General features: G+C 45.2%; 1 protein-coding gene across 5 annotated transcripts in view; it reads right to left on the bottom strand.

The window, feature by feature from the left end:
• Window positions 1-26,516, bottom strand: part of Mad1l1 (mitotic arrest deficient 1 like 1) — a 357,731-nt gene that overhangs the window by 283,965 nt on the left and 47,250 nt on the right. For 4 of the 5 annotated variants that reach the window (XM_027922766.3, XM_071605258.1, XM_027922767.3 and 1 more), the window contains exon 10: window positions 685-771. The exons of the other annotated variant lie outside the window; for it this stretch is intronic. In XM_027922766.3, the coding sequence (XP_027778567.1) occupies window positions 685-771 (87 nt within the window). The remainder of the gene's footprint in view (window positions 1-684; window positions 772-26,516) is intronic. 5 annotated transcript variants of the gene reach the window in all.

Raw genomic sequence — 26,516 nt, 5'->3', positions numbered from 1 at the left:
CTACACTATGACAAGGTCATTCCAAGCCCACACACCTCTAGAAAGATGAGAATAGTCCTGATCCAAGCAGGGACCCCCAAGTCAAAAAGCCAAGCCACCAGAGAACCAGAGGTACATGTTGTCAGAACAGTCACAGTACCCCAAGCGGAGTCACACTATCACACCATGGGACTTGGAGCTTCCAATCCCCCACCATCTCAGACCAAGGCAGAACCAACAGTAAACCACAGCCACCCGCAAATGCCACATCTCACATGTGGTCTGAGGTTATTCCCCAGGGCTTCTCAGAGCAGCGGTATTAGAGTCAGAGCATAGCAGAAGGTCTTCAGGTTACACATGCACTGTCCTCAGAAAGGATCAGGGTAGTTGTCAGGACCCCTTGGCAAGTTCTCATGAGGGCTGTCATAGAAGGAGCACACCCAATGCTCTTCCGGGTTTCCTGTGTGGCAATGTGCTCCCCCGTTACACACATGCCCTACCACCCAGGAGGTCCCCACTAGAGCCAAGCCAGGCCTTTAAATCTCCAAAACTATAAGCATACCTCTTTCTCTAAAAAGTACCCAGCCTCAGGTACACTGCTATAGCAATGAAAATGGACTACTTTACCCAGTGAGACAAGAGAGCATCCCTCTGCCTAAGCCCAAGTGCCCAGAGCACATGCATCCCCACAGACACCTGGTCTACCTGCTGGCAATGGCACTGTTCTTCTCCTTCAGGGCAAGTTCTCGCTGTTGCAGCTCAATGACAAATCTGGAGAGGTCCTCTGGAGTCCTGAGAGATAAAGAACACACATTCAGTTCCACCTGTCCCCAGAAGTGGGCCTAATTCCACATCTGGAATAGAGGTCCAAAACCATGCCATTTAGAGACCAGGATGAGTAGTCCATCATGTGACCCACGTGTGAGGCAGAGAGCACTAACCACAGCCCGAGTCCAGCCACAGCCCACCACCAGCCATGCAATAGCAGCAGGCTACCTTCATAAGCCTTGGCTTTATTTCACCTATAAAAACAGGGTGACACATAATGGTGTCACCATGCCAAGGAAATGATATTCACAAAGTGCTGCCCAGTTCCTGGCATGGAAATGACGCACAACAGCTCCTATCTTTGCTTTTCCTCCAAAACAGCTGCATGCACACAGAGTTAAGAGTAGTAATGGGGGGCTGGGGACATGGCTCAAGTAGTAGTGCGCTCACCTGGCATGCGTAAGGCACTGGGTTTGATCCTTCAGCACCACATAAAAATAAAATAAAGGGGCTGGGATTGTGGCTCAGCGGTACAGTGTTTGCCTAGCACGGGCGGGACCCGGGTTCGATCCTCAACACCATATAAAAATAAAGGCATTGTGTTGTATCCATAAAAAATAAAAATAAAAATAAAAAATAAAGATATTGTGTCACCTAAAGCTAAAGGAAAATAAATATTTTTAAAAAATAGAGCAAGAGTAGTAATGGCATAGCCCCACACGTGTGCTGCTGCATGATTCTCAGAACTATTCCAGATTCACTGTCCCAGTGGATGCAAAGCAGTCCTATTCTTTATGTTTCCATATTTCAATGAGGAAATGGAAATTCAGAGATGCCATCTGGCTGTCCACAGTCCACTTGGTCCATGAGCTTAAGTCAAGGTGAGCCACATCTTCTGACTAGTCCACAGCAGAACATATCCCAGAACTCTTGGTAGCTTTACAAGTAGCATGACACACATGTGGAGTGCACAGCAAGAGCTCTCAACATGGCATGGTAGGAGGCACACAAGCCCAAGGCCAAGGACACATCTTGCTTTCCTCTCCACCCACCACAGCAAGCACAGGGCTATGGGGCCATGTGGTATGAGCCAACCCATGGCCCTGTGCCCCAAGGAGTCCCTCCACCTCACTAAGTGGGTGAGAAGAGCCCCTGCAGGGATCACGGAGGCCATGACTCTGGCTACAGCAAAGCAGCTGTCCATGCAAGGAGGAACCTGCAGCAAGCTACAAGGAGAGTGCTGCTGGCCACCCTCCACAGCAGTGGCCTCTCTTACTGCCATTTCTCAGGCCAACACTGAAGACACTATACAGGGGGAGACACTGACCCTGGACCACAGAGTATCTGGGGTCCCCATGGGCAGGGCCCTAGAAGTGCAAGGTACAGGTAAGCCACCCTCACCATGGTTCAGACACTCAGGACTGAACTCTGTCCTCCTGAAGTTCCTATGCAGAAGCCCTATTCCCACAGGATGGGATTTGGAGATGGGACCTTGGGGAGGTGATAAGGGTTAGGTCAGAACAGTGAGGTCCTCACACTGGGGTCAGCATCCTGATAGACACACCAAGAGCTTGCTCAGTCTCTCTCTCCTGGCCATGCAAGGACACAGCAGAGGCAGCAATCTGCAAGGTTGTGCAAGGTGGGAAGGGCCCTCACCAGAGGCGGAACACCAGCCTCCAGAACAACAGGAATAAACTTCTGCTCTGAGCCCCATCTGTGAATTTGTCACAGCAGCCCAGCCACATTGAGAGGCTGCTCCGGCAGAAGAGACACCCAAGTGGGCCAGTAGCACAGACACTCAGGAAATGGCTCAGGCCCAGCGTGACTCCATCTAGACACCCAATCCACAAGCACAACTTCATGTTTCTAAGTACACAGAAAATAAGTAAGATGTATGGAACACCCCTAGAAAGCTTCACCCCAAGTTTATTTGGAGTTTACCTCCATGTCAAGCAGGGCCTAGTGATGGAGGCTGAGGAGTCTTTAACTTCATGTGCCTCTGTGAACTGCTTACAATGAGAATTCATGTACTACATGTATGAGTACAAACAAAAACAAAGGAAAAGCCACAGCAGGCTCAGAAGGTGAGGAAAGACGCCGGAAGCCCCCAGGCTGGGGAGCAGGGAGCCTGGCCGATACGGGGTGCCAAGTGCACACTGCTCAGCCCAGCAGAAGCCCAGACAGAGCGCAGAGAAAAGGGCACACAGAAAAGAAGGGAGACAAACCACGAGAAACCCTGGAAGAGAGCGGAGAGCTGGGCCTCCTGTCGCCTGTCCTGAGCTCCACGTAAGGAGGTGAGTCCACGTGATCATGGAGGATTTCTGCACAGTCACAGCCGTCGTGCATCTCAAACCAAAGACCAGAGGCCCACACACCTCCAACTGGCAGGAAGAGTGTTTATTTTCCGGAAGCCTCCTGACCTGTGTGTGGTTAAAGCTACTCAGAGATGCTTACCCGGGGCGCTCCAGGGATTAGCTAAGTGCTTGTAACTAGAAGGAGTCACGCCAAGTGCCATTATGGCCTAAAAATAACACCGACAGTCCATTCTGAAACTTGCACTTCACAACTACAAAGTGGGAGGCATTTGAGGCCTCGGGAGCCTCCGACACAGAGATGACAAGAAAGTGACAGTTCCAACTGCAGCCCAGGCTGTGACACCTGCTGCGGAAAACTCTAGTTTCAGCTGCGAAGCCTTTCACATCCTAACGGGGGCTTTCAGGGAAAAAGTCTTTTTGTTCCATCTGCAGCTGAATTTTGACGCAAACTCAGCTGTGTGCAGAATAGAAGAGGGCTGGGGGATCGTGCCCACTGCTCTACCCCTGAGGCAAAGGCAGTTGCAGCCGCAGCTATTTTGAGGTCCTATAGCAGATGCCACAGCACTTACGGAAGCCTAAGTGCCAGTTCCCCCAAGTCTGAAAGACACCAGATCCAAAGGATACCGAAGCCTAAAGTGAATCAAGCACCAACAGCCACAAAACCAAATGAGAAACCTTGAGCTTTCTCCCGAGGTGTTATTATTATATATTTTTTCCAAACAATAGGAACCCGAAGGGCATAACCACCATATTGCTGGGGCTGGGCTTCAGCCAGGGCCCAAACAGAAAGGAGGGAACACAACACAAACAAGATGGGCTTTTTGCTTTTGCAAAAAGGATGCCAAAACAGGAATGAACGGAAAATATTAGACAGCAAATACTTTTGCTAAAAATCAAAGGAATGGCAAGAACTGAGGGCTGCAAACCCCTGCAGGCAGCCCAGACTTTTCTCAATAATATAACATAACTGCTTGGGAAAAGGGATGCAGGTCACCCTGATCTGACATTGATGTGGCTGGTATGCGGTGCCCAGGACTGGGGAGAGGGAACTACTGCTTTCCTGGGGAGGAGAGACTAACTCTAAGCAGTGCAGTGGCTTCACCCTGGGCCAGCTCTGGCAGGGTCACCTGCAGGGACTGTGGCCACTGCCTGCAGCCCTGAGGCCACTGAGTAGGAGGTCCCAGTCTGGTGTTGAGGTCATAGCTACCCAGATTTCAGGAGACTCAACAAAGGGCATTAGCCCACCTCACCCTTTGGGTACAGGGTTGCTCTGTAACATCCGGGCCTTGATAGACAAGGCCACTGACAAATCTTCCAGAGCACCCATTTCCCTCCAGCACAGAAGGTCACTCCAGCCCTGTGAACGGTTCAGGGCTGGTTGCTATCTCAGGTACAGTGGCCTGCCATGCCTCCCTCCAGGCCCATCCAAAATCAAAGGCCCCCAGCAACGAAGGCTGGAAGGCCCTACCTCGAACCACAAAAGGATTTTCACATGGAAACAAAATCACATCAACTAACTGAGAAGGAGGAAGCAGCAAGCTGCTGCTTCTCAGACTTGCTGCCTTCCAAAGCCAACAGCACAGTCACACTCGGCCTCAGGACCTTCATGTCCCTTTTCCAGAATACTTTCCCCTAGATACCCACACACCCCACTCCTTCATCCACCTCTAGGTCACAGGACACCAAGTTTTCAGCTGGACCTCCGGAGCATCCTATCTGAAACTGTGGACCCCACCCCCTAGCTTCTCCCTGCATCCCTTCCGCAGCCCACCACCCTCAGATACCCACTCTACCTGTCAGGTTATCGTCATTCTCCCTCAATTACAATGAAAGCTTCCTAAAAGAAGAGACAGTTTACATTTTGTTCTGTTTTTTTCACTGGCGCAATCACAGGCTTCCAGAAACGTATGTGAAATGAAGGAAAAATCATGATACCTTTCCAGAGCAATACCATGCAGCTCAGCTCTGAGAAGTGTGAACTCAGACCACTGGATTCCAAGTCCAGGGTTACTGATTAAATAAACGTCACCCACCCATACAACAGTATCTGTGTAAAATCAAAAGAATGCAGAATCTTTCTACATATTAAAATGAAAGATCTCCAAAATGCATTGCTAAATAAAAACACAAAAAGACAGAATGTAAGTGTTCTATGCTGCCATTTGTATGAAAGAAAAAATATGCATGGTTGTAACTGAATTATACTCAAGGATGAAGAAGAAATAACACTGGCTTCCAGCAGAAGAGGACAAGAATGACCTGAGAGATTTACCTCTAGATACCTTTAAAATGTGTAAAATATTTTGCGCTAAGGAAACATATAAAAGCTATTCAATAAATAATTTCTCAAAGCTCAGCACTGTAACCTTGTACTGCAGAATCAGGTGCTAAATGAAAATTTCGTAAAAAGAAAACAAATTATTCCCACAGCAAATTAATGCATAGAAATCTAACTATGACCATTTACCACAAAACAATGATATCATTTCTTAAAAATGTTCACCTGTGTATAGGTAATACCATAAACAGGACAATGATGTATTAGTGAAAGGCCTCCTACCTAAAATAATTAAGCCTGGCAACTGATCCCAAAAGGTGCTTGGTTAAGAGGGGAATTGAATGATACATGTGTTTCAAACGTCTTGCCTTAAAACATAAAAATACACAAGTATTCCCTATGCTGCAAATGTCTTCTTCAAATACAGGTCAACTAGAGCTTTACCTTATATTTTTGCATAAAGCACACACACAACAAGTAACTCATGACTTCTAGGTTGGTTCCTTTGAAGTGGACACCTACAGTCTTCCTAGATTTTACAACTTTTCCTCTTAGTCTTTCATAGTCAATTTGCCTGATTCAACATCAATGTCTCAAGGATTTGTCTTTAAGACTTTGCAAAGGATCCACCTTCAAATTCAAAGAAATAAGACTTCTGTTACACTGAAGCAGCCTTCACAGATCTAAAGTATGTAATGACAATAGCAATGGCCACCCTAAAACAGATGCCAGTGTGGTGGTGGGTGGAGGCCACACCTCTTGCCCCTGGCTTGAGTGTAGGCACATAGATGACCACCTGGGGCCTTTGAAGACAGACTTTTCCATATGAATACACTTCGAACTTTTAAAAAGTTAAGAATGGGGCCAAGCACAGTGGCACACACCTGTAATTCCAGCAGTTCGGGAGGCTGAGGCAGGAGGATCATGAGCTCAAGGCCAGCCTCAGCAAAAGCAAGGTTCTAAGCAACTCAGCAAGACCCTGTCTCTAAATAAAATACAAAACAGGGCTGGAGATGTGGCTCAATGGTTGACTGCCCAAGTTCAATCCTCAGTACCAAAAAACACAAAAGAAAAAGAAAAATTAAGAATGACTTACTAGTATGAGAATTATGGTGCTGCAGGATCTATCTGAATTTTCCAGAATTGAGACCAGAGTATATTGGTCAGAGCCATGTGTCAGCCATGTGTCCAGAGCTACAACCCTGCCACCCACACACACCTGCCCCATACTGCAGCATTTGGACCACAGGAATCATAGAGAACAACACACACACAGATTACACTCGTTTTCAAAAAACAGACTCCACAAACCTCAGAAGCATTGAAAAAAGGGGTGGGGGTGGAACAGAGCTAACATCTTAGATTCAGAAACCAGGCCAGTGCTCAAAGTCTAACTCCACTGGCTATCAACTACATGGCCTCCAACCAATCAGCAGACCTCTCCAAGTCTCAACCCCTCCTCTGGAAAATGGATGTCAAAAGAGAGCCAGGCTCAGCAGTGAGACTATGCCCTGGAGTCAGCCAGGCTCAAGTTCAATTCCCATCCCAGCCCCAGCTTCCTAATCCGTGAAATAGGATCATGTCTCCCAACCTGACTACCAAATTAGGGACATCCAGCCCTCTGTGAGCCTTTGTGATGATCTCTGTCTCTCAGACAGTGTCCAACACCACCCCTACACACCTCTACCAGTTGCCTGGGCACTAATAGATGACAGGTTTATCGGTTCTAATAACAAAACAAAGAGAGTAAATCTGTTTGATGACAGAACCAGAGTCTAAAACCTCACAGAGAAGCAGGAAGAACAGGTGGACTGTAAGCGAGAAGTAAAACCTCTGCAGGGGGGCCAGAGGGCGGGGAGAATCAACTCTTAGAATATAATGGGAAGGACAACCCTGGTTCACGAGCAGCACCTATGGACAGACTTGGGCATCCTGCATCTGAGGCAATCTCACTCAACAAATCCAGCGAGCACTTCAGGCTAGTCCCACGCCCTGAAGAACTGACACACGTACACAGACCTGGAGACTTCCCACCTGTTGAGGCAGGCAGGCAGTCACTGTGACGAACCCAATGTGCACTACATTCCCAAGGAAGACCAGCAGGGGAAGAGGGCAGGTAACAAGTGTGAGGTGTGCAATCCTCACAGGCGGTCAGGAACCATGTCTGAAAAGGTGACACCTACCACAGACTAAGCAACACAGAAGTGAGCAGTGCAAGCTCAGGGGGAAGAATTTTCAGAGGCTCCAGGTCAAGTGAAATTGAGTTGTAGCTGCAGGGTGACAGGAGAATTCCACCCAAAGAACTTCCTGGAGAGAGAAAACATGTTGTCTCAAGGGGAACTGCACACACTCAGAGAGCCACGCCCACACCTGTGTGGTTCACAGTATGCAAACGTGCAGCGCCACACTGGCAGGCTCAGGGAATGCTACAGACTCAGGTCTGACTGAGAAACCAACAACTCAGATGGCTCAGGAGAGACACTGCCTGGAAAAGCCAGGAGAGCGCTGCCACCATTGGGTCCACCTCCCTCCACCCCACCACCTGGATGCCACCTCTGTGGAGCTGGAAGAACTAGACCATGAGCAGCGGGCGGCAACATGGAGTGGGCACACGACCTTGGGAAGAGCAAATTCTGTACCCAGGTGACTTCACAATGAACCAACACCTTTAGCCTTGGCACAAAATTACAAATGTGTGGATTTCAGCTCTGCAGGATGGAACGGGGTGGAGATAAGGGCTCTGTGAGGTGGCAAACTCCCAACCCTGAGGAGCTGCAGCAGACTAGGGCTGGCTGTTGGAGGCAGGGCAAGACAGAGTGACTCTGGGGACCACAGGGAGGCGCACAGCGACAGGGCGGAGCAGGAAGGGGGACCCTGCAACTCTGTCCTCACTCAGCTGTGGTTTCGCAGCTCCTCTGCCAGGTACTGGCCTCCCACCCCCTGCCTCGTGAGGTCCAGATCTCATCAGCTGTCCAAAGCCAGCAACGCGGCTTAACTGCTTCAGGCAAACGAGCCTCATGGGTCCCCAGACACATGTAAATAAAATGAAGAAATTTCAAATTTACAGTTGCTGCCTTCGAATTCTTTCTCCTGGCTCAGGAAGGATTAAAAGGACTTCAAAGCAGCCTGGGTCCCAATTAAGCCAGTGTGACCACCGCAGGGATGCTGGAACACTCCTCTGATTAACAAGAGGCGCGCTTTGAACTGTTCGTGCTAAAAAAAGCTCTTAGAACCTCTCAAACAAATGCTGTAATTTCTCTCCCACTTCCCTCACTCTTTGGAAAAGTTGATCCTCTGAATGCTTTAAACATTCAGAAAGCAGCTGGATAACAGCCCCAAACACAATTTCAGCGAGGAGCTCAGAACAGGAGCAGGGACAGAGGCCTTGCGCAACTGCGCACAGCAGGCTGGGCTTCCAGGACAGCACTGGTGGCCTGAGACTACACAGTGTCATCACACTGCTATGCGGCCAGTGCAGCAAGGCTGGGAGAAAGGTCTGGGCAGAAGACCAGATTCTCACCTGAGCCGAGGATCCCCACAACGTGGCCCTGGAGAACATCCTTGACACCTACCTGAGCAGTGCTGCACAAAGTACCTGCACAGAAATGGCCAGAGCTGCTGGAGACTGGGGTCAGCAGAACAGCAGAACCCTCCCTCCACATCAGGGGCAAGCTCAGCTCGTGGGGCCAAAGTGCCCAGGGGAGCCACAAGAGCTCAGAATGGGAGGCCATCTACTATGGACAGCAGTATCCAAGGTGCAAAGTGAAACAAGACATCCCATACGACGGTGACTCACTCTGGGCAATACAACTGTGGTTGGAAGTAAGCTTGGGAGCCAGATGGGGACACTAATCACACTGTGACTTCAGAGATCCCAGCGCACGGTTCCTGACAGTCCTACTCTCACCGTGCCTTTAACATTAAGCATTAGGAAAGCCCTCCTCGAATACCTGAGGCCCAACTATTCTACCTCTGAGGATTTCTTTCAGGGAGAGGCAGGAAATCAGGGAGAACAGTGAGTTAAAAATCAAGTCAATCTGGCTGCTGGGGAAACAATCAAAGCAATGTGTGAACAAAGGACGTTACCGGATACAGAAACTCAGAAAGAAGCCATCATTAGTGAGATGCTCTCTTTGAACTCACTGAGTAATAAAAGGAGAGAAAAGGTCTCAGAACTGTGGAAAAGCAAAAGCCACATACAGGCAGAGCTGAACTGTGATTGCAGGCTGGCCCTGAGCTTGCTGTGTGGCCCTGGGCTACTTACTTAACCTTCCTGAACTTTGGTTTATGCATCTTTAAGTGAGAGTAATGAACTAGGATGCCACATCCTGATTTGTGATTCTCTCCAAAAACAAAAGCTGCCTAAGACTCTTTTCCCTCTGATTATGTGAATGATGTGAGAAAACAAGACTCCAGGTAGAAGGTGTAGCGAGACCAAAGTCCTGAGGCAGAGCCACAAAAGGGGGACCCTGGGAAGGCTTAGGCAGCAGGCCTGGGGCAGGGAGAGGCAGAGGGCACAGAGCGCATGGGGGGCTGCGGTCAGAATTCCAGATTTGATTCTAAATGGATAGATGCTTAGACTGCTCACCTCTGCAGCCATATTCTAGAGGTTTTGTAAAAGGAGAGGAGCACCCAGGTTCACCCAAGTGCTGCCAGTAGCAGGGAAAAGAAAACAACCCAAACACCCAGCAATGGAGAAGAGGGCAGGCGCGGGCAGTGAGGCTATGAAATGAGGACTTCACTGCAGGATGAGTGGGGACCACGAAATGGCTTTGCACAGAACTGCAGGTCCAGTGCTTCTCCTCAAGGCCCCTCAGTGCTGGAGTGCCGAGAGGGCTGCAAGTCCCAGAGGGAGATAGGAATCATCAGGTGGGCTCTGCACTGAGAAGGGTTTATAAACGGTGTGACAGCACTAGGGGTGGGCCAGGAGCAGTGACCTGAGAGATGCTGAAGGGACAGAATCAACCGGGTGATAGGCAGACAGAGGAGGGGGATCAGGTACAAGACCAGGGAGCTGGCTGGGCACAGCAATGGAGCCAACCCCCAGCAGAGACCACAGGAGAACGGCTGCCCGTGGCCATGGCAGACAGTCGCACAGGCGCTCAACAGCAGAACAGCTTCCTTTTTTCAGCATTTCCAAGATCACTGTTGGAAGACAGATAATTTGCCAAGACAGGCAGAACTCAACGGTGCCTCCATGGGACCCTATGTAGCTCGCTGCTGTGCTTTCAGGGGAAAAGAGAACTACAGAGAAGACTCTAAGAATCCCGACACTCACTTGAAAAGAAATAGCAAGTAGGACATTCACTGGGCCTCCTGAGGCCAGAGCTATCTCTGTCCCCATTGTACAGATGAGCTTCGACAACCAGCCTGGGCCCACGCAGCCAAGAGGCAGCAGCAAGAGCAAACCAGGCTCCTAAGCAGAAAGCCAAAAGGCCAGTCTGCCTTCCATGACGCCGGAACCAAAGTGCAGACACATGCACGTGCGCATGCACACATGTGGTCATTCTGCCCCCAAGAGCACCCCCTGGTTACAGGAGGAAATGCTTCAATGACACATGAACAAGGCAGAAAGGCACTGCGGCTGAAGTGAGCAGTCACCAGGTTTGCCTGGTCTGGGCTCCACTGCTGTGGCACTTCCAAGGGCTCCAGTGAAAGAACAGAACCCACCCGTCACACTGTGAAGGGCACATGCCACACACAGTGTGAGACCAGAGGAAATGCAGCAGACAAGTCAACGGAACCTGGGTTCTTAGGTCCACTGCAGCCACTCTCCATGCTGAGCCTGGGCCGAGTGAGCACAGCCATGGAATTCACCCAGGGGCACCCCTGTGGCAGTGCCCTTTGTATATCAAACTGGCCTTTTTCAAAGAAAACAGGCATTGCTTTCCTCAAATGCAAGGGGAACTGCCAAATATAAGGCAGATGAAAGCAGGACAGATATTTTTTTCAGGACACAGAAAACCACTGGGCAGCTCCCAACTCCTGTGGAAACCTACAGGGTGCAGGGTCCAAGGCACCTCTAGGTACCTCTAGAGTCTGAAACTCAACTAAATCCCAAAGCACATCCTTAGAGTTCTCAGTTACGGGCATGTTACAAACACCACCGGCCACACAGTGCCTCATACAACCCTCAAGCAGGAAGGACAGGGGTCCCGTGGCTGCTGGACAGATGAGACAGCCGAGTCTCTGGGTGGCACATCATTGGTGGCTGCTGAGGCAGAGTATGACCTAACTGTGAAGGCTGCTCTCACCACCCCACTATCCTCTGAAGCAGAAACAACCCTTACCAAGGTCCTACAAAACCATCCCAGCTTCATGGGATAGTGAGGGACAGGTAGAAGAGGCCAGAGGAGGCTTCAGAGGTCCTGATCTGCTTCTCTCCAGTTACCTGGAGGCCTCGGGTTAACAAAAGGTGGAGAGCAACGGGGTGTGAACATCACACTGCTTGGGCTCAGAGGTGGGGCTGCAGAGGGAGAAGGGATATCTCGTGTGTCCCAGGTGAACAGGTGCGTGAGGGTGCAACATGCCTGAACCCAGCTGCCCACCTGCTTACCCTGAGAGTGAATCATGGTAAATTTGTGGGCCTGGCTTCACGTAGTTGTCTCCCCAACAACAGATGTTCTGGAAAACAAGTAACTTAGGCCTCAAGAAGGCTGTGAAGGGCAGCATCCTGCAGACTTTCCAGCAATGCTGAGCCAGAATCATCTGCTTACTGCACTGCACAGCTCAAGGCCAGGAGTTCTCAGGAAGCACTTTGTCTCCTCAAGACACAAAAGCAAAAAAAGGCCACATGAGGTATTTTGCATGATTCCATTACTCAGCACCACTCAGCACCAGGTACCCAAACCTCACAAGAATTGTCTTGTTAATTCACACAGCCTAAGATGGCTATATCATTTCCCACATGACAACTGCAAACTAAAGGCGCAGCTCCTTGACCCTGGTGGGCAGGGCATTCAGGACCCAGCCCCAACCTTGACGTGGTAAGCTGTATCCTTAGGATGGCGGCAAATTCTCCTTGCTGCATTTGCTTGCTGAGTCTGACATCAGCAAAGCCCACCTTCATGGGTAGCAGGGAGGACTGAGTTGGCACCACCAAGCTCAGAGCATTGACAGGCACCTGCAGTTGCTCACTATGCTGCATTTGACCCTCATGGCCCTGCAGGACCAGGTCAGAGGGACACAGGCTGCAGTACCAGGCAACTCACAGGAACACTTGCTCAATGGTCTGTGCACACAGGAGGACCAAGGAGAGCAGGCACCTAAACGTACACCTCTGGCTGCAATAGCAGCCCCTGCTGGCACCCCAACACGGGCAGTAGACTCTCCTTTCCTCCCATTTGTAGAGCCATTTCTACCCAAGTGACACAGTAAAGAGTCAGCCTACTAGGTCTGTCAGAGAACAGTAGCCCCTGCTGCCCTGTATCTCCTGCACCAGTCCCCCCCCCTCGCAGCACACACTGGAGTCCTCTAAGCCAAGCCCACTGGGAATGACTTTTCCTCTCAGACTGCACTGCAGCTTTCCTGAAGCATCACCTCCAACTTCCCAGGATGAACAGGACTCAGCTCTTGCTCCTCACCACTGTCCTCAAACCATGGGAACACCCCCCGCCCCATCACTGTTGTCAATGACACAGCTAAACCCCAAGACCGGAGAGTTCTCGTCTGGTTCTAGAATCAATCCACTCGCACAGAGGCCATGTAGCAAAGTGTGATTATTTCCACTTCTTGCACTACTTTGTGTCTTCTCCAAAACTAATGAAGGCTTTTCATGTGCTGGTCTGTGTAGTTACTACCAATGCCCCCCTGAGTTCCGTGAACTATCAAATCTGCTCCCAAGATGTCAGAGATGCCAGGTTGTCTATCAGTTTCAGCCTCAAGCCTGCCTTCTGCCCAAAGAAGGACTGAAGACCCTCTGCCAGGGGCATGAGTAGCATCTCAGGTTCTTACTCCCATGGTTAGGAAGGTCCTGTCCCCTGCACGCAAGCCCTTCCTCTTTATCAGCTACTCACTCTTCCAACAGGAGCTTTCTGGAAAAGGATATGAGGGAGACACTTTTTTGAGACTTTACAAATCTGCTCTCCCACTGACTGTTAATCTAGGTTGAGTGCCAGGCACTGTGGCATGCATCCATAATCCCAGCACTGGAGAGGCCCAGACAAAAGGGTCTCAAGTTCAAGGACAACCTGGGCAACTTAGCAAAACCACTTTGTTAAAAAAAAAAAAAAAAAGGAAAATTCTTTTCCTACAAGCTCCTAAAGACATTGCTCTAGTCTCTACTAGACTCAGACAATGCTGCTGACAGGGTGAAGCCCATTCTGACTCCAGATGAATCTGTGTTCTACTCTCATCCTCTGAGAGCTCAGCAGAGGGGCTTTGCCCAGCAGTCACAGCCTCACAACATGTGTCTTGGTGATGGCCCGCATTGCCAACTCTCATCCACTGACAGGCCCCTTCAGTCTTCAGCCCCGAGTTCTAGGGAATATTGGAACTGTTTCAAGGTCAAGTGCTTCCCATTTCTCTGCTGTACTGTCTGAACATGGTCCACCTGGATCGACCCTCACCTTCTGTTTTTCTCACTTCATCCTTTTGCTTTTCTTTCTGGGAAATTTCCTCAGCTTCCCAACACGTACATTGATTTTCTTCCCACATCTGTTCAGTGTTGATTTCCCAGGGCTCTCCTGGTTCACCTAATGTTCTTCTTTCGGAGAATTCTTTGCCTGTTAAAAATACCTTCTTTTATTTCTCGGGGGATATTTACAAAAGGTTTTTTCCTTCAAGCTTTGTCCTTGCGTAATTTCCATTTCCTCTAAGTTCCTTTACCTGGGCGCACCTCTCCAGGCACGGATCCAGCAGAGTTCCCCACATGAGAGCTGAGAGGTCTCAGCACCACTGCGTACTCCTTCTTGACATGGCCACGTCGTCTGATCAGTGGACAAGATCTATCTCCCAAGGCTCTGGATCAAGCAGGACAAGGGCTGGTACCTCAGCATCAGTCACATGCAATTCGCCTCCTCCCAACCTCCAGGAAGCAGGCCACCCTCAAGAGCACTGTCACAGGGACAGCAGCATCACCCTCTGCCCAGGACCTTCCAGTCTTCATTGGGCTGGGCAGAGCAGCCTGGCCAGGGCACTGAGCTGGTGAGAGCCCTGGGGCGCTGCCTACCTTTCAGCTGACCAAGTCTGTCACAGATCATTCTTATTCATCGTTGTGGTCTGGAGGGATGGGATGCTGCAGCTCCTGAGCTGTGGGAAAACTCAGCGGCATAAATCAAGTTGGCTCTCGCCTCCCCCAAATTAGCACTTGGTTTTCTCAAGTCCGTTGCCAACTCTTCTAATACATATTCTACCTTCCAAAGGACAGACACTGTTGCTTTCTTTTCTTTTTCCTTATTCACATGAGATTTTGATCTTGTTTGTTTGGGGGTACAGGGGATTGAACTCAGGGGTGCTGAGTTACATTCCTAGTCCTTTTGTCTTTATAATGAGGTAGTATCTCACTGTTTCTCAGGCTGGCCTTGAACTTGTATTCTCCTGCCTCAGCCTCCCAAGTCACTGGGATTAGAGGCATGTGCTACCATGCCCAACTGAGCTTTTGCCTTTTACAACAAATTCTCTTTACTGTTGTGGATTAGGTTTCAAGAAGATGAGAAACAGATGTGAATATCCAATCCACCATGTTTACCTTAGTTTCTCCCATATCCTTCTCTGCCCCCCAAATTGGTCCTAGGGAAAAAAAAAAAAAATCTGACAGCACAATTTCACATTGTACCAGTATGAGAAAGTTCAATGATCCATTTTCAGAACATAGTATTTAGCCATAACTGGGATGTAAATATCCAATTGTAGCCATTTTTATGTATAGCCCTTTCCTTTGCCCACCCTAATTTTAAAATTAGTCAAGTACAGAGATTGTAACCCCGAGCTCCTCCTGATAGGGCAAGGGGGAACACTGCATCAAAGATACAAGCAGGCAGACTGCTTATCCAAGTGCACTTGCTAGCCAGCTTCAGTGGCATGCCCTTCTGGCAGAAGTAAAGTCTGCCTTAACCACCCACTTCCGAGCACATGTTGAACTTCTTGCAGCACCTTGGTATTTCTAATACCAGTAAGCCTATTCCTTAGGCTTATGTGAAGACCACCCAAGGAAGGGCCCCTCACTGAACCTGAACCTGACAAAGCTGAGGAATTCCCATGAAACAGGGGCTAGATCATTCCTTCTTCCAAGGCTCTGGTCCTTCCAGTTCTCAATGAATCCCACAATTACCTAGAAAGCATACAAAATAACCCAAGCAGAGGAAACACATGTTAAAACCAAAGGAAATTTTTAAAATACAATGGAGAGCATTCACAAAGTCAAAATTCAGTTGTTTGAAAAATCTAGTAAAGCTGACAACGTCTAGAGATAATAAGTACAATAAAGGCACAATGGCCAGTATCTGGACAGAAAAGTGGATGGCCATTACATCTGGCAATCCAGATGTACACATTAAAATCTCAGTTAAGCATAAAGTCAGGAAGGCAAAGGAACCATTAAAACAGGTTACTTCTGTCCAGCAGACCTGGAAGTTGGATTAAGAAATATTTACTGGGGCTGGGGATGTGGCTCAAGCGGTAGCGCGCTCGCCTGGCATGCGTGCGGCCCGGGTTCGATCCTCAGCACCACATACAAACAAAGATGTTGTGTCCGCCAAGAACTAAAAAATAAATATTAAAAAAGAAATTCTCTCTCTCTCACTCTAAAGAAAAAAAGAAATATTTACTTCCGTATTACACCTTCCTATAATTTTTTTTTTTTAAATTGGTCCTAGGGGGAAAAAAATCTGACAGCACACTATTGTATTTTAAGTTGTTAAGGGAGATTTCCTGTATGTTGGAATGACAGATCATTCTTTTTTTTTTTTTTGGGGGGGGGGGGTTGTAGATGGGCACAATACCTTTATTTTGTTTTATTTGTTTTTATGTGGTGCTGAGGATCAAACCCAGTGTCTCACACATCTAAGGCAAGTGCTCTACCAGTGTGCCACAACCCCAGCCCTGACAGGTCATTCTTATTTTCTTGACTTTAAAAATATCTATTGTCTTTTTAAATTTTTCTATATTTAAAAAAAAATAAGTATCCATAAAACATACAACAGTGAAACAGGGAATGCACCCACCAAGTTCACCACCAAGAACCACTACCACTCAGCCCTATGCTGGTATGTCCTGAACAGTGGGTTACATTAAGAACAGGGAAACAGGGCTGGGAATACAGCTCAGTGGTAGATCACCAGTCCAGCATGCATGAGGCCCTGGGTTTAATCCTCAGCACCATGAAGAAGGGGAAAAAAAAAAAAAAAGAAAGAAAGAAAGAAAACAAAAGGCATAAAGATCAAAAAAGATGCAAAATTGTCTATATCTGCAAACATCACTATTGCTTTAATAGAAATTATTTTTAAAAAATCGTTTCTCATATATTAGCAGTTAATATCCTAAAGCAACATTTGTAAACTTCTACTCAAAATAGCATTGGCAATGCAAAATACTTAGGGTTAAATTTACCGAAAGGTATGCAAGATCTCTTCATAAGAAGATATGAGAAAAACGATTGCTAAGTGAGTGGTGTTGGAAGAGTCATAAGATCAGAAGAGACATCAGCCTTCTCAAGGCTGGATTGGCACAGGCAAAATGGTATCAGTGCATATTCCAGAATAGCACTTCAGCTGAGAGTCCCAGAGGTCCGTGATTGCCTTCACATGCTGGATCCATTTGAATCTCAGGGAAAGCACTAAGCAAAATTCTCAGGAAATAATCCGGTTAAGTTTTTCCATGTCAAAGACCACAAGCTCAAAGGTAAAGGTGTAATTTAAGCTATTATCTTCCTTTAATCAGAATCTAGCATCATGTAGGCTGGGGGTCAAGGAGGGCAGCCTTTCATATGAGGCTCTGATGTTCCATGAAAAAAAGCGGGGCAGGGGAGCTAGGGACTCCCCCAGCTTGCTGAAGCTCCTCGTTTGATAGCCTTTCACATGTTCCTGGAATATTTTGTCTCAGTATTCTGTGTGTGTTGTACCTCAAGACTATTTTCACTACAAAAATTATGTTCATCCATTTCGATGAATCAGACATTAACAACCATGAACTTCTTTGAAACAGGCTTAATCAGTATCCTTAGTGTTATTATGTCTAATTTTTTAATTGCCTTTTTTATCTTTGTTTTGGATGCCACAGAAACAACTCAATTTCCTCGTCACTCGTATTATTCTTATTATAAAACCATATCAGACATTTCACATTTGAAAACTATCGGTAATAAATTACCATTGGCAGTAAGTCCGTCATCTCTGGACAGTTTCTGCTTCGCTCTAACAACACTTGCCTGGAAGTTCGGTGTTAACAGCGGACCAGGGCTCCCATGCTCAACAGGGAAGGGCACATGCAGAGGCTCATTCAGGCAAGGGATACCACAGGCCTCGGACCAGTGACACAGGGCACAGGCTGCAGAAGCGACACTAGACTATTTCCAGACACATCAGCAAACTGAGATAAGACTTCTGAGCTCTTTTTAGTCAAGAAGCACACGGTTTTAAGAGACTGTTAACCCAAGATGTAACCGAGTAAGAATTAATTATACAGAACTGAATGAATTAAAGAGGGAAATTTTATTGAGGTCATTTGTGGATGTTGGTTTTATGTTCTATTTTCTGGATACATAAGGGAGCAATTATGCTTTCTTCTAAAGCTTTTTAACCTACAACGAATTAATGAATTCAGCTTTGATAAAAATAAAGGGAGACATTCTAAGTGGTATCTGACCCTTACTTACATTCCAGAATTTAGGAGCCCTTCCGAGTACCCCCCACCGCCCTCCCGCTTTCCGTGGCAGCATGACCATTTGGACAGCTTGAACAAGAACCACTGCCTTCCCTTGAGTGTCACTGAGAACAACTCTTGCTCAAGGAAGCACAGCAGGCTGCTTCTGAGGGTCCAAGATGGCTGCACTGAGACAGCCTTGACACTATTACCCCCCAGGAAAAACTGCCCCAGTGCCTTCTTCCAGAGTTCCAGCCTCACAGGTGGTAAGGGCACATTCTGGAAGACCAGAAACCTTCATATATTTGGGAGACAACCATCAGGGTAATTCACTCAAATGTACAGAAATGGCAGATGAACTGAGGTAAAGAGTTTATTGGGTCCCTAGCCTTGAGAGCTCAAAGAACAGTGGCTTTTAACAATCCAAGCCAAGATTCCTATAAAGCTTTCCACAGGTCAATTTGGCAACTGACCAACTGCACAGACCTAGGATTTTTCAAAACCAAATAAAAGGCCTATATGCTATATTAATATTCTTAATATACCTACATAAATACTAAGGTCAGATCTACTGAGATTTAGACTTACATTTCCTATCTACCAGCCTTCTTTTGTGACCTAGAATAATCTTTCCTAAGACTTATAACCACACAGAAGCAGGCAAAGTGAAAAACTCATATGGAGGGAAAAAGATGAGTTGGTCTCTTGTCTAGCTTGCACATGGTTATTTCTAACTTTCATCACCTTTAAAAGCTATTTTACAATTTGGTAAATTCTATACTGCACAATGCAAATGATTATAGGCCTGAGGATATTGGACCGGTGACCCCAGTTTGGCAAATATTCATAAATTAGCTTCAGCACGCCCTATCTGATGATAAATAAGCAGTACCTATAATTCCCTTTGGACCACTCCTAAGACCATACTAGCTTCCTCATTAATTAATAAGTAAAATATTTGACACCTTATAAACAAACAGATAAGCAGAACCCACAAGATCACTGTAAGACCATTATATTTTAAATTACAAAAGATTTCCAAAAAAAGTGAAACAAATAGAGAGGTATACCATAACCACAAATTGGAAGGCTCAAGATTACAATGTCAATTCTCTCCAAACTGGCCTAAGAATTTAATAAAAACTGCAGCAATGTTTTGTAGCTATCAATGACCTATTTCTAAATGTACACAGAAAAGCAAAGGAATCTAACAGCTGAACAATCTTAAAGCGGGAAAAAAAATTAGGAGTCTTACACCAGCAGCTTAAATAACAGCTAAAGCTCCAGCAACCTCGACAGAAACAGAGGGGTCTAAAGACAAATACACGCTGTTGCAATGAGACAGGCTTCAGAAAGAGACCAGCGCATACAGCAGGTTTACCTGAAACAGTGACAAAAATACTCACTGCTATTCAAAAGGAGTAACTTCTCAAAACCACTGCCAAAAATTGATAAAAGTGGAGAAAAGAAATGAGCCTTACCCTAGCCTTGGGCCATAAATAAGATGGATCATAAACTGTATATAAAAGATGAAAAAGTAAAGCTTTGAGAAGAAAACATAAGAAATTAACTTTGCAATCACGAAAAGTTAACTCCCTAAAGCACAGAAATCACTATCACAAAATAATAACAACAATAAACTGGATTTTATCAAAATCAAATATTTTTACTTCTCAAAAAACACCAACCACTGCCAGGCGCAGTGACACACACCTATAATCCCAGTAACAGGAGGCTGAGGCAGGAGGATCACAAATTCAAAGCCAGACTCAGCAACTTAGTAAGACCCCATCTCAAAAATAAAATTAAGAGCTGTGGTCGTGGCTCAGGGGTAGAGCACTTGCCCAGCACATGTGAGGCACTAGGTTTGATCCCCAGCACCACATAAAAATAAATAAATAAAATAAAGAAGGTATTGTGTCTGACTACAACTAATAAATAAATAAATGATTGTTTTTAAAGACCTTAAAAAAAATTTCACAGTAGAAGCTTATTATGACCATTCACCCCTCCATAGAATAAATTTTTTAAAAAAGTTTAAATGACTAAAACTGACAGAACCAACCTTTTAAATTCTGCAAACTAACCAAAGGCTTACAGCAATTCAAGGAATATCAAAAAAGTCAGCTGAAGCCTGAGAACACAACTTCGTCATATCCTAGTTCAGTCCAGTCCCAGCACCCAGTCCAGATCCCCAAGGCAGCCTAGAAAAACCACAGCCCTCATTTCCAGGACAAGGGCTCAGGATTGGCATCACTCAGAACATCATTCCCAAAGGAGAGCAGCCCCTGACCTGTGAGAGACCCCACTGACAGCTCGTCTTCATTTGCTCTCACTGGACTCAATGTAGGGCTACCAGCTCAGAGGACAGAGGGGACAAGACAAGGGAGAGAGGCGGCAGGTGATGAACAACAGCAGTTGCAAACAAAAAGCAACATAAAGCCAAGTGTGGTGGCACACGCCTGTAATCCCAGCAGCTCAGGAGATTGAGATAGGAGGATCGCAAGTTCAAAGCCAGCCTCAGCAATGGCGAGGCACTTAGCAACTCAGTGAGACCCTGTCTCTAAATAAAATACAAAACAGGGCTGGCAGGGCTGGGGTTGTGGCTCAGTGATAGAGCGCTCACTTAACATGCATGAGGCACTGGGTTCAATCCTCAGCACCACGGAAATATAAAATAAAGATATTGTGTCCACCTATAACTAAAAAGTAAATTAAAAAAAAAAAAAAAAACAGGGCTGGGATGTGGCTCAGTGTTACAGGTGTGTAACTGCCCAGTACCAAAAAAAAAAAAAAAAACCAACAAAAGAAAAAGTTGGGAAATGAGATGTGCACAGGAGATGGCAAAAGCTCTAGTACGTTCCAGGAATCCTAGGGGCCAAAGACACACACTGAGGCTGTGCACATGCTCAGGAGGGCCTGTAATGGCTCTTGCTCACCCGCAGGCTCTGAGCCAGCAGGAGGTGCGGGCTGAGGCAGAGCTTCAATGGCCCAAGATGCACCAGAGCCTCAAAGATGGTCATTTCAGGAAATCTAATATTCATTTTGAAACACATCTATATTGTGATAGACCTTGGTCTATCATTTACAATGAGCTTTCAGTCAATCATCAGAGTCAAATAAAAACTATCCACAGATTAAATAGATACTTACTGTCTGGTTAACTTTGTAATAATAATTTTTAAACGTGAAATACCTGATATGACTATTTAATATGAACAACACAATTACTGAGGAAATCCCTATGGCTTCTGAAACAAAAATCAAAAGGGAATTAAGAGACTGGGCAGTTACACACCTGTAATACTAAACTTCCAGAGGCTGAGGCAGGAGAATTACAAGTTTGAGGTCAGCCCAGGAAACTTAGTGATAGCTTGTTTCAAAATAAAATAAAGCTGAGTGTGGTGGTGCACACCCATAACCCCCGAGACTTGGGAGGTTGAGCCAGGAGGATCATGAGTTCAAAGCCAGCCTCAGCAACAGTGAGGCACTAAGCAACTCAGTGAGATCGTATCTCTAAATAAAATACCAAATAGGGCACTAAACAACTCAGTGAGACCGTGTCTCTAAATAAAATAGAAAATAGGGCTGGGGATGTGGCTCGGTGGTCAAATGCCCCTGAGTTCAATCCCCAGTACCCTCTCCCCAAAAACAAGAAAATAAAATAAGAACAAGGGCTGGGGATGTAACTCTGTGGCAGAGCACTTACCTAGCATTTGTGAGGCCCTGGGTTCAATTCCCAGGACCCAAACAGAAAACAAAAAAGGCAATTTAGAAATCTCCAAGGATAACAATTGTTAGTGGACTATTCATTGCTAGTGAACAGAAATACAACTGATTTTAAAATACAAATCTTGTATGCTGGGTGCAGAAGCACATACCTGTAATCCCAGCAACCTGGGAGACTGAGGCAGGAGGATTGCAAATTTAAGATCAGCCTCATCAATTTTGCAAGGCCTTAAGCAATTTAGTGATACCTTGTCTCAGAATAAAAAATTAAAAGGACTGGGGATGTGGCTCAGTGGTAAAATGCCTCTGGGTTCAATCCCTAGTACTACAGAAGAAAAAAGAATCTTATACCCTACAACTCTACTCAAATTATTAGTTAAAACGTGTGTGTGTGTGTGTGTGTGACTATTCTGTATCTAAATTCAGGTCATCTACAAATGGAGTTTCCTTCTTCCTTTCCAGTCCAGCCGTCTTCCAGTGTCTTACTTTGCCGAAAGGCCTTGGACAGCACCTCCAATCCTATGCTGAACCAAACTAGCAAAGGTATCTTTTCTCTATGCTTCATTTTTTTCTTTCTGTTCCTCATACTGGATAATCTCAACTCATCTACCTTCTAATTTGCTAATTCCTTTCTCTCTGAGGCTTGTATCTGATTTTAAGTTTGTCTATGGAATTTTCATGTCAGGTTGTATATATTTTAACTACAGAATTTGTACTTGGTTTCTTTTTATACTTTCTTTTCATTGATATTATATTTCTGCAGCAGTCTGGCTAGGCACAAAATCATGAGCCACTCAAGCAGGAACAAACTTTATTTCCAAAACCCCCGTGAATGCCACGCACAGGGCCTTCTCCCAGGACACACTACTCCAACAGGAAATCCCTCCTCCGGAATTCCCTCCTACCGCACTTCCCCAACCAATGGGAACTCTCCGGGAGTCCCGCTAGAGCTCCAAAGTAGCAGGCCATGGCGGACAGCAGGGGTCTAATCTCCAATTGAATGCACATCTTAACATAGTCATTATCATCTCAATGGCTTGCTTTCAACCAAAAATGCCATGCATCATTCCTACTTGGCTATGGCTCTCAGCATTTCCCCCCTTCTGTTTAATTAAACAACAAGCAATGTGGCTTAGGGACCATGCCTGTTAGGTTGTCCAATACAACATATGGTCCTTACCCGTCATCGGATGAGCTGACCTCTAGGCATCAGCCTCCTGTCATAGGTTGGTACCACTGCAATTGGATCATACCCATCACTGACTACCAGTCCAGCATACAGCCATACTTGTGGATAGGCCTTTGCACCAGTGTGTGGGGGGATGAGGTTCTTGGCCTCACCTCTGTTGGTCCCCAAATTTGGCCTTGGTGCCAGTGTGGGGGTGAGGTTCTTTGCCTCACCTCTGTTGGCCCCCAAATTTTAGACCATCACTAGCAGAAGTGAGGAGGATACAGAAATGCCACAACTCTAAGTCAATCGACGGCTCCTTTGAGAAATTGTACCACCGGTGACACCATCAGCAAAGATACTCCAGCATTACCACAATTCACTGTACCAACAGATAGTTCACAATGTATACAAGTGATACATAGTCCAGGCAAGTTCTGCAAGCAGTTCAAAGGGGAGGAATCTATCAATATGTCCATTTCCTCCCAAAGTAAATTGACTCCTTGACTGAGCATTACTTGTTGAGTTATTATTCATTGATGCATCAGTTTATACAGTTTACTGTGATAGCTATCAAAGAAGCTATACTTTGGTTTGATCTTTGTCTTCACCGGCACTGGGATGAAGATAGGAATTCTGGCAATGATGGCTAAAAAAAATGTAACATTCCAACAGGTACTAAGAAAACAATTTTCTGAACAACTTACATTATCCTGAACAGAATTATTAAATATAATGAAAAGGAAAGGTGAAAGTAAATAAACAGATCTGTTAACCTCCTTATTTGTAAACATAGTAAAACAATCCTCAACAGCAGTTTACCCAATTTAAATTAAACCATTAAAATCACGTGAATAAAAAAAAAATTGGGATCCATTTTTTCATGAGCGCTCCTCATATATGATATATGGACATACGCACACACAGACATACAACACAAAACACAAGAGTGCACACAAACATACAACACATAAGACAATAGTAAAGGCCTTGTAGCTTTACACAGGTGAAATCTCCATTGCAATGTTTAAAAACTCCACAGTCAAAAAATAAAACTGATCAGAACAACATTAACCTAGGTCTGTATGAGCTCAAAAAATAAAATAGAACTTTATGATGTGGAAAAATGCAATAATAAAATAGATATTGAAAAAAGCATCCTGGTTAATCACTGTCGCAGATGTAAGAATAGCCAAGCTGGAGCTCTGGATATCAGCTGTTATGGATTTGAGTCAAATCATCTTCTTTTTGGTCTGTAGAAATCGCTTTGGTTAGTCTCTCTGGAATCCAAATCGGCTGCTGTTCTCCCTGTGGAAACAAACAGATCCCCGACTCCAGACAATCACTGGGTCAGGACCTTTCCATTGTCCTGTTAGAATATCCTTCCAAAGTACCTTAGGCTTATGTACATTTTTTGGATACATATGCCTTTCCGCAGCACAAAGCCCTGATGAATCCAAATTTTAAAAGTTTAGAGTAAAAAGGGTTATTTTAAGTTTATCTTTGGGGGATATATACCCCTTTCCAATTCCCTCTTTTTGCTTTAATAAGTACATTTTAATAGTTTGATGAGCTCTTTCAACTATGCCTTGTCCCTGTGGATTGTATGGGGTTCTTTTTTTTTTTTTTTTAATATTTATTTATTTATTTAGTTCTCGGTGGACACAACATCTTTGTTTGTATGTGGTGCGGAGGATTGAACCCGGGCCGCACGCATGCCAGGCGAGCGCGCTACCGCTTGAGCCACATCCCCAGCCCTGGGGTTCTTGTTATATGAGTAATGCCAAATGATGAGCAAAATTGTTTAAAAAAGGTAGAAGTATAACCAGTACCATTATCTGTTTTTAACTGTTTTGGAACGCCCACAGTGGCAAAATTTTGTAAGCAATGAGCTATAATATCTTTAGTTTTTTCTCCGGCATGAAGGGAGCCCATCAAAAATCCGGAAGAAGTATCAACTGTAACATGTAAATATTTTAATTTTCCAAATTCTGGCAAGTGTGTGACGTCCATCTGCCAAATATGGTTAGGTATCAGTCCTCTAGGATTGACTCCAAGATTAACGTGTGGTAAAAAGGTCACACAATTTTGACATTGTTTTATTATTTGTCTAGCTTGTTCCTTAGTTATTTTAAAACGCTTTTGTAAAATATTAGCATTGACATGGAACCCTTTATGAAAATTTGTAGCTTCTTCTAGTGTAGAGAAAATATGTTTGTCATATGTAGTTTTATCTGCTAAATCATTGCCCAAACTAAGGGCTCCAGGCAATCCTGTATATGCCCTGATATGTCCTATAAAGAATGGATCTTTTCTGTCCCAGATTAGACTTTGTATAGTAGAAAACGAAGAGAAAACAGTAGAGGAAGGAGAAATCCTACCAGCATCTTCAAGGGATACTATAGCATTAACTACATACTGACTATCAGAAAATAAATTAAATACAGAATCTTTAAACATCAAAAAAGCTTGTAAAACTGCATTAAGCTCTACCTTTTGAGCTGATTGTTTGGGTACTAAAAATCTAAAAGATTGATCAGGGGTAACTACTGCTGCTGTACCATTATTTGACCCATCAGTGAATATATTTGGAGCATTCATGATAGGTGTTTTTCTTGTCATTTTTGGAAAAACTACAGGATGCAAAGACCAAAAAGACAACAAAGGATTAGATGGTAAGTGGTTATCAAATGAAACATTAGATTTACACATGATTATTGCCCAAGTATTTAACTCATTAGCTAACTCATCAATTTGATCCATAGTATATGGAGTAATAATTTTATTGGGAGAAATTCGAAACACTCCCTTTGCTGCTTTTATTCCTTTGAGTATTAATTGTCCTACAGCCTCAGGATACCTAGTAAGAATAGTGTTAGGAGAATAAGATAAATGTATCCACAATAATGGACCTTCTTGCCAAAATACTCCTGTAGGAATATTTTTTGTTGGTAGTACAATAAATACTAAAGGCAAACTTATACCAATTCTATCCAAATGCATATTTTCCATATATGTTTCAATAATTTTTAATGCTTTTCTTGCTTCAGGCGTTAACATGCGGGGTGAATTTGGATCTGATGGACCTTTTAGGATATCAAATAAAAGTCCCAACTCTTCTGTTGGTATGCCTAGATAAGGCCTTATCCAATTTATGTCTCCTAATAACTTTTGAAAGTCGTTAAGTGATTTGAGTTGATCTACTCGTATTTGAATTTTTAGTGGACGGACCATGGTTGAGGATAATAGAACTCCTAAATAATTAATTGGAAAATTTAATTGTACTTTATCTATTGCTATCTCTAGATTATAATTTTTTAATAAACTTGTAAGTGTGGCATAACATTCTAGCAATGTGTTTTTATCTTTAATGTGCTAATAATACATCATCCATATAGTGAAGTATTTGTAGTTCAGGATTTTTATTTCTAAGTGGCTAGATTGCTTTGTCAACATAAATTTGAAACATAGTTGGGCTGTT

This window comes from Marmota flaviventris, chromosome 19 (assembly GCF_047511675.1).
Source record: "Marmota flaviventris isolate mMarFla1 chromosome 19, mMarFla1.hap1, whole genome shotgun sequence".
Taxonomy (NCBI): domain Eukaryota; kingdom Metazoa; phylum Chordata; class Mammalia; order Rodentia; family Sciuridae; genus Marmota; species Marmota flaviventris.
The sequence above is the reverse complement of the archived record's forward strand: the minus strand, read 5'-3'. Positions and strand labels throughout refer to the sequence as shown.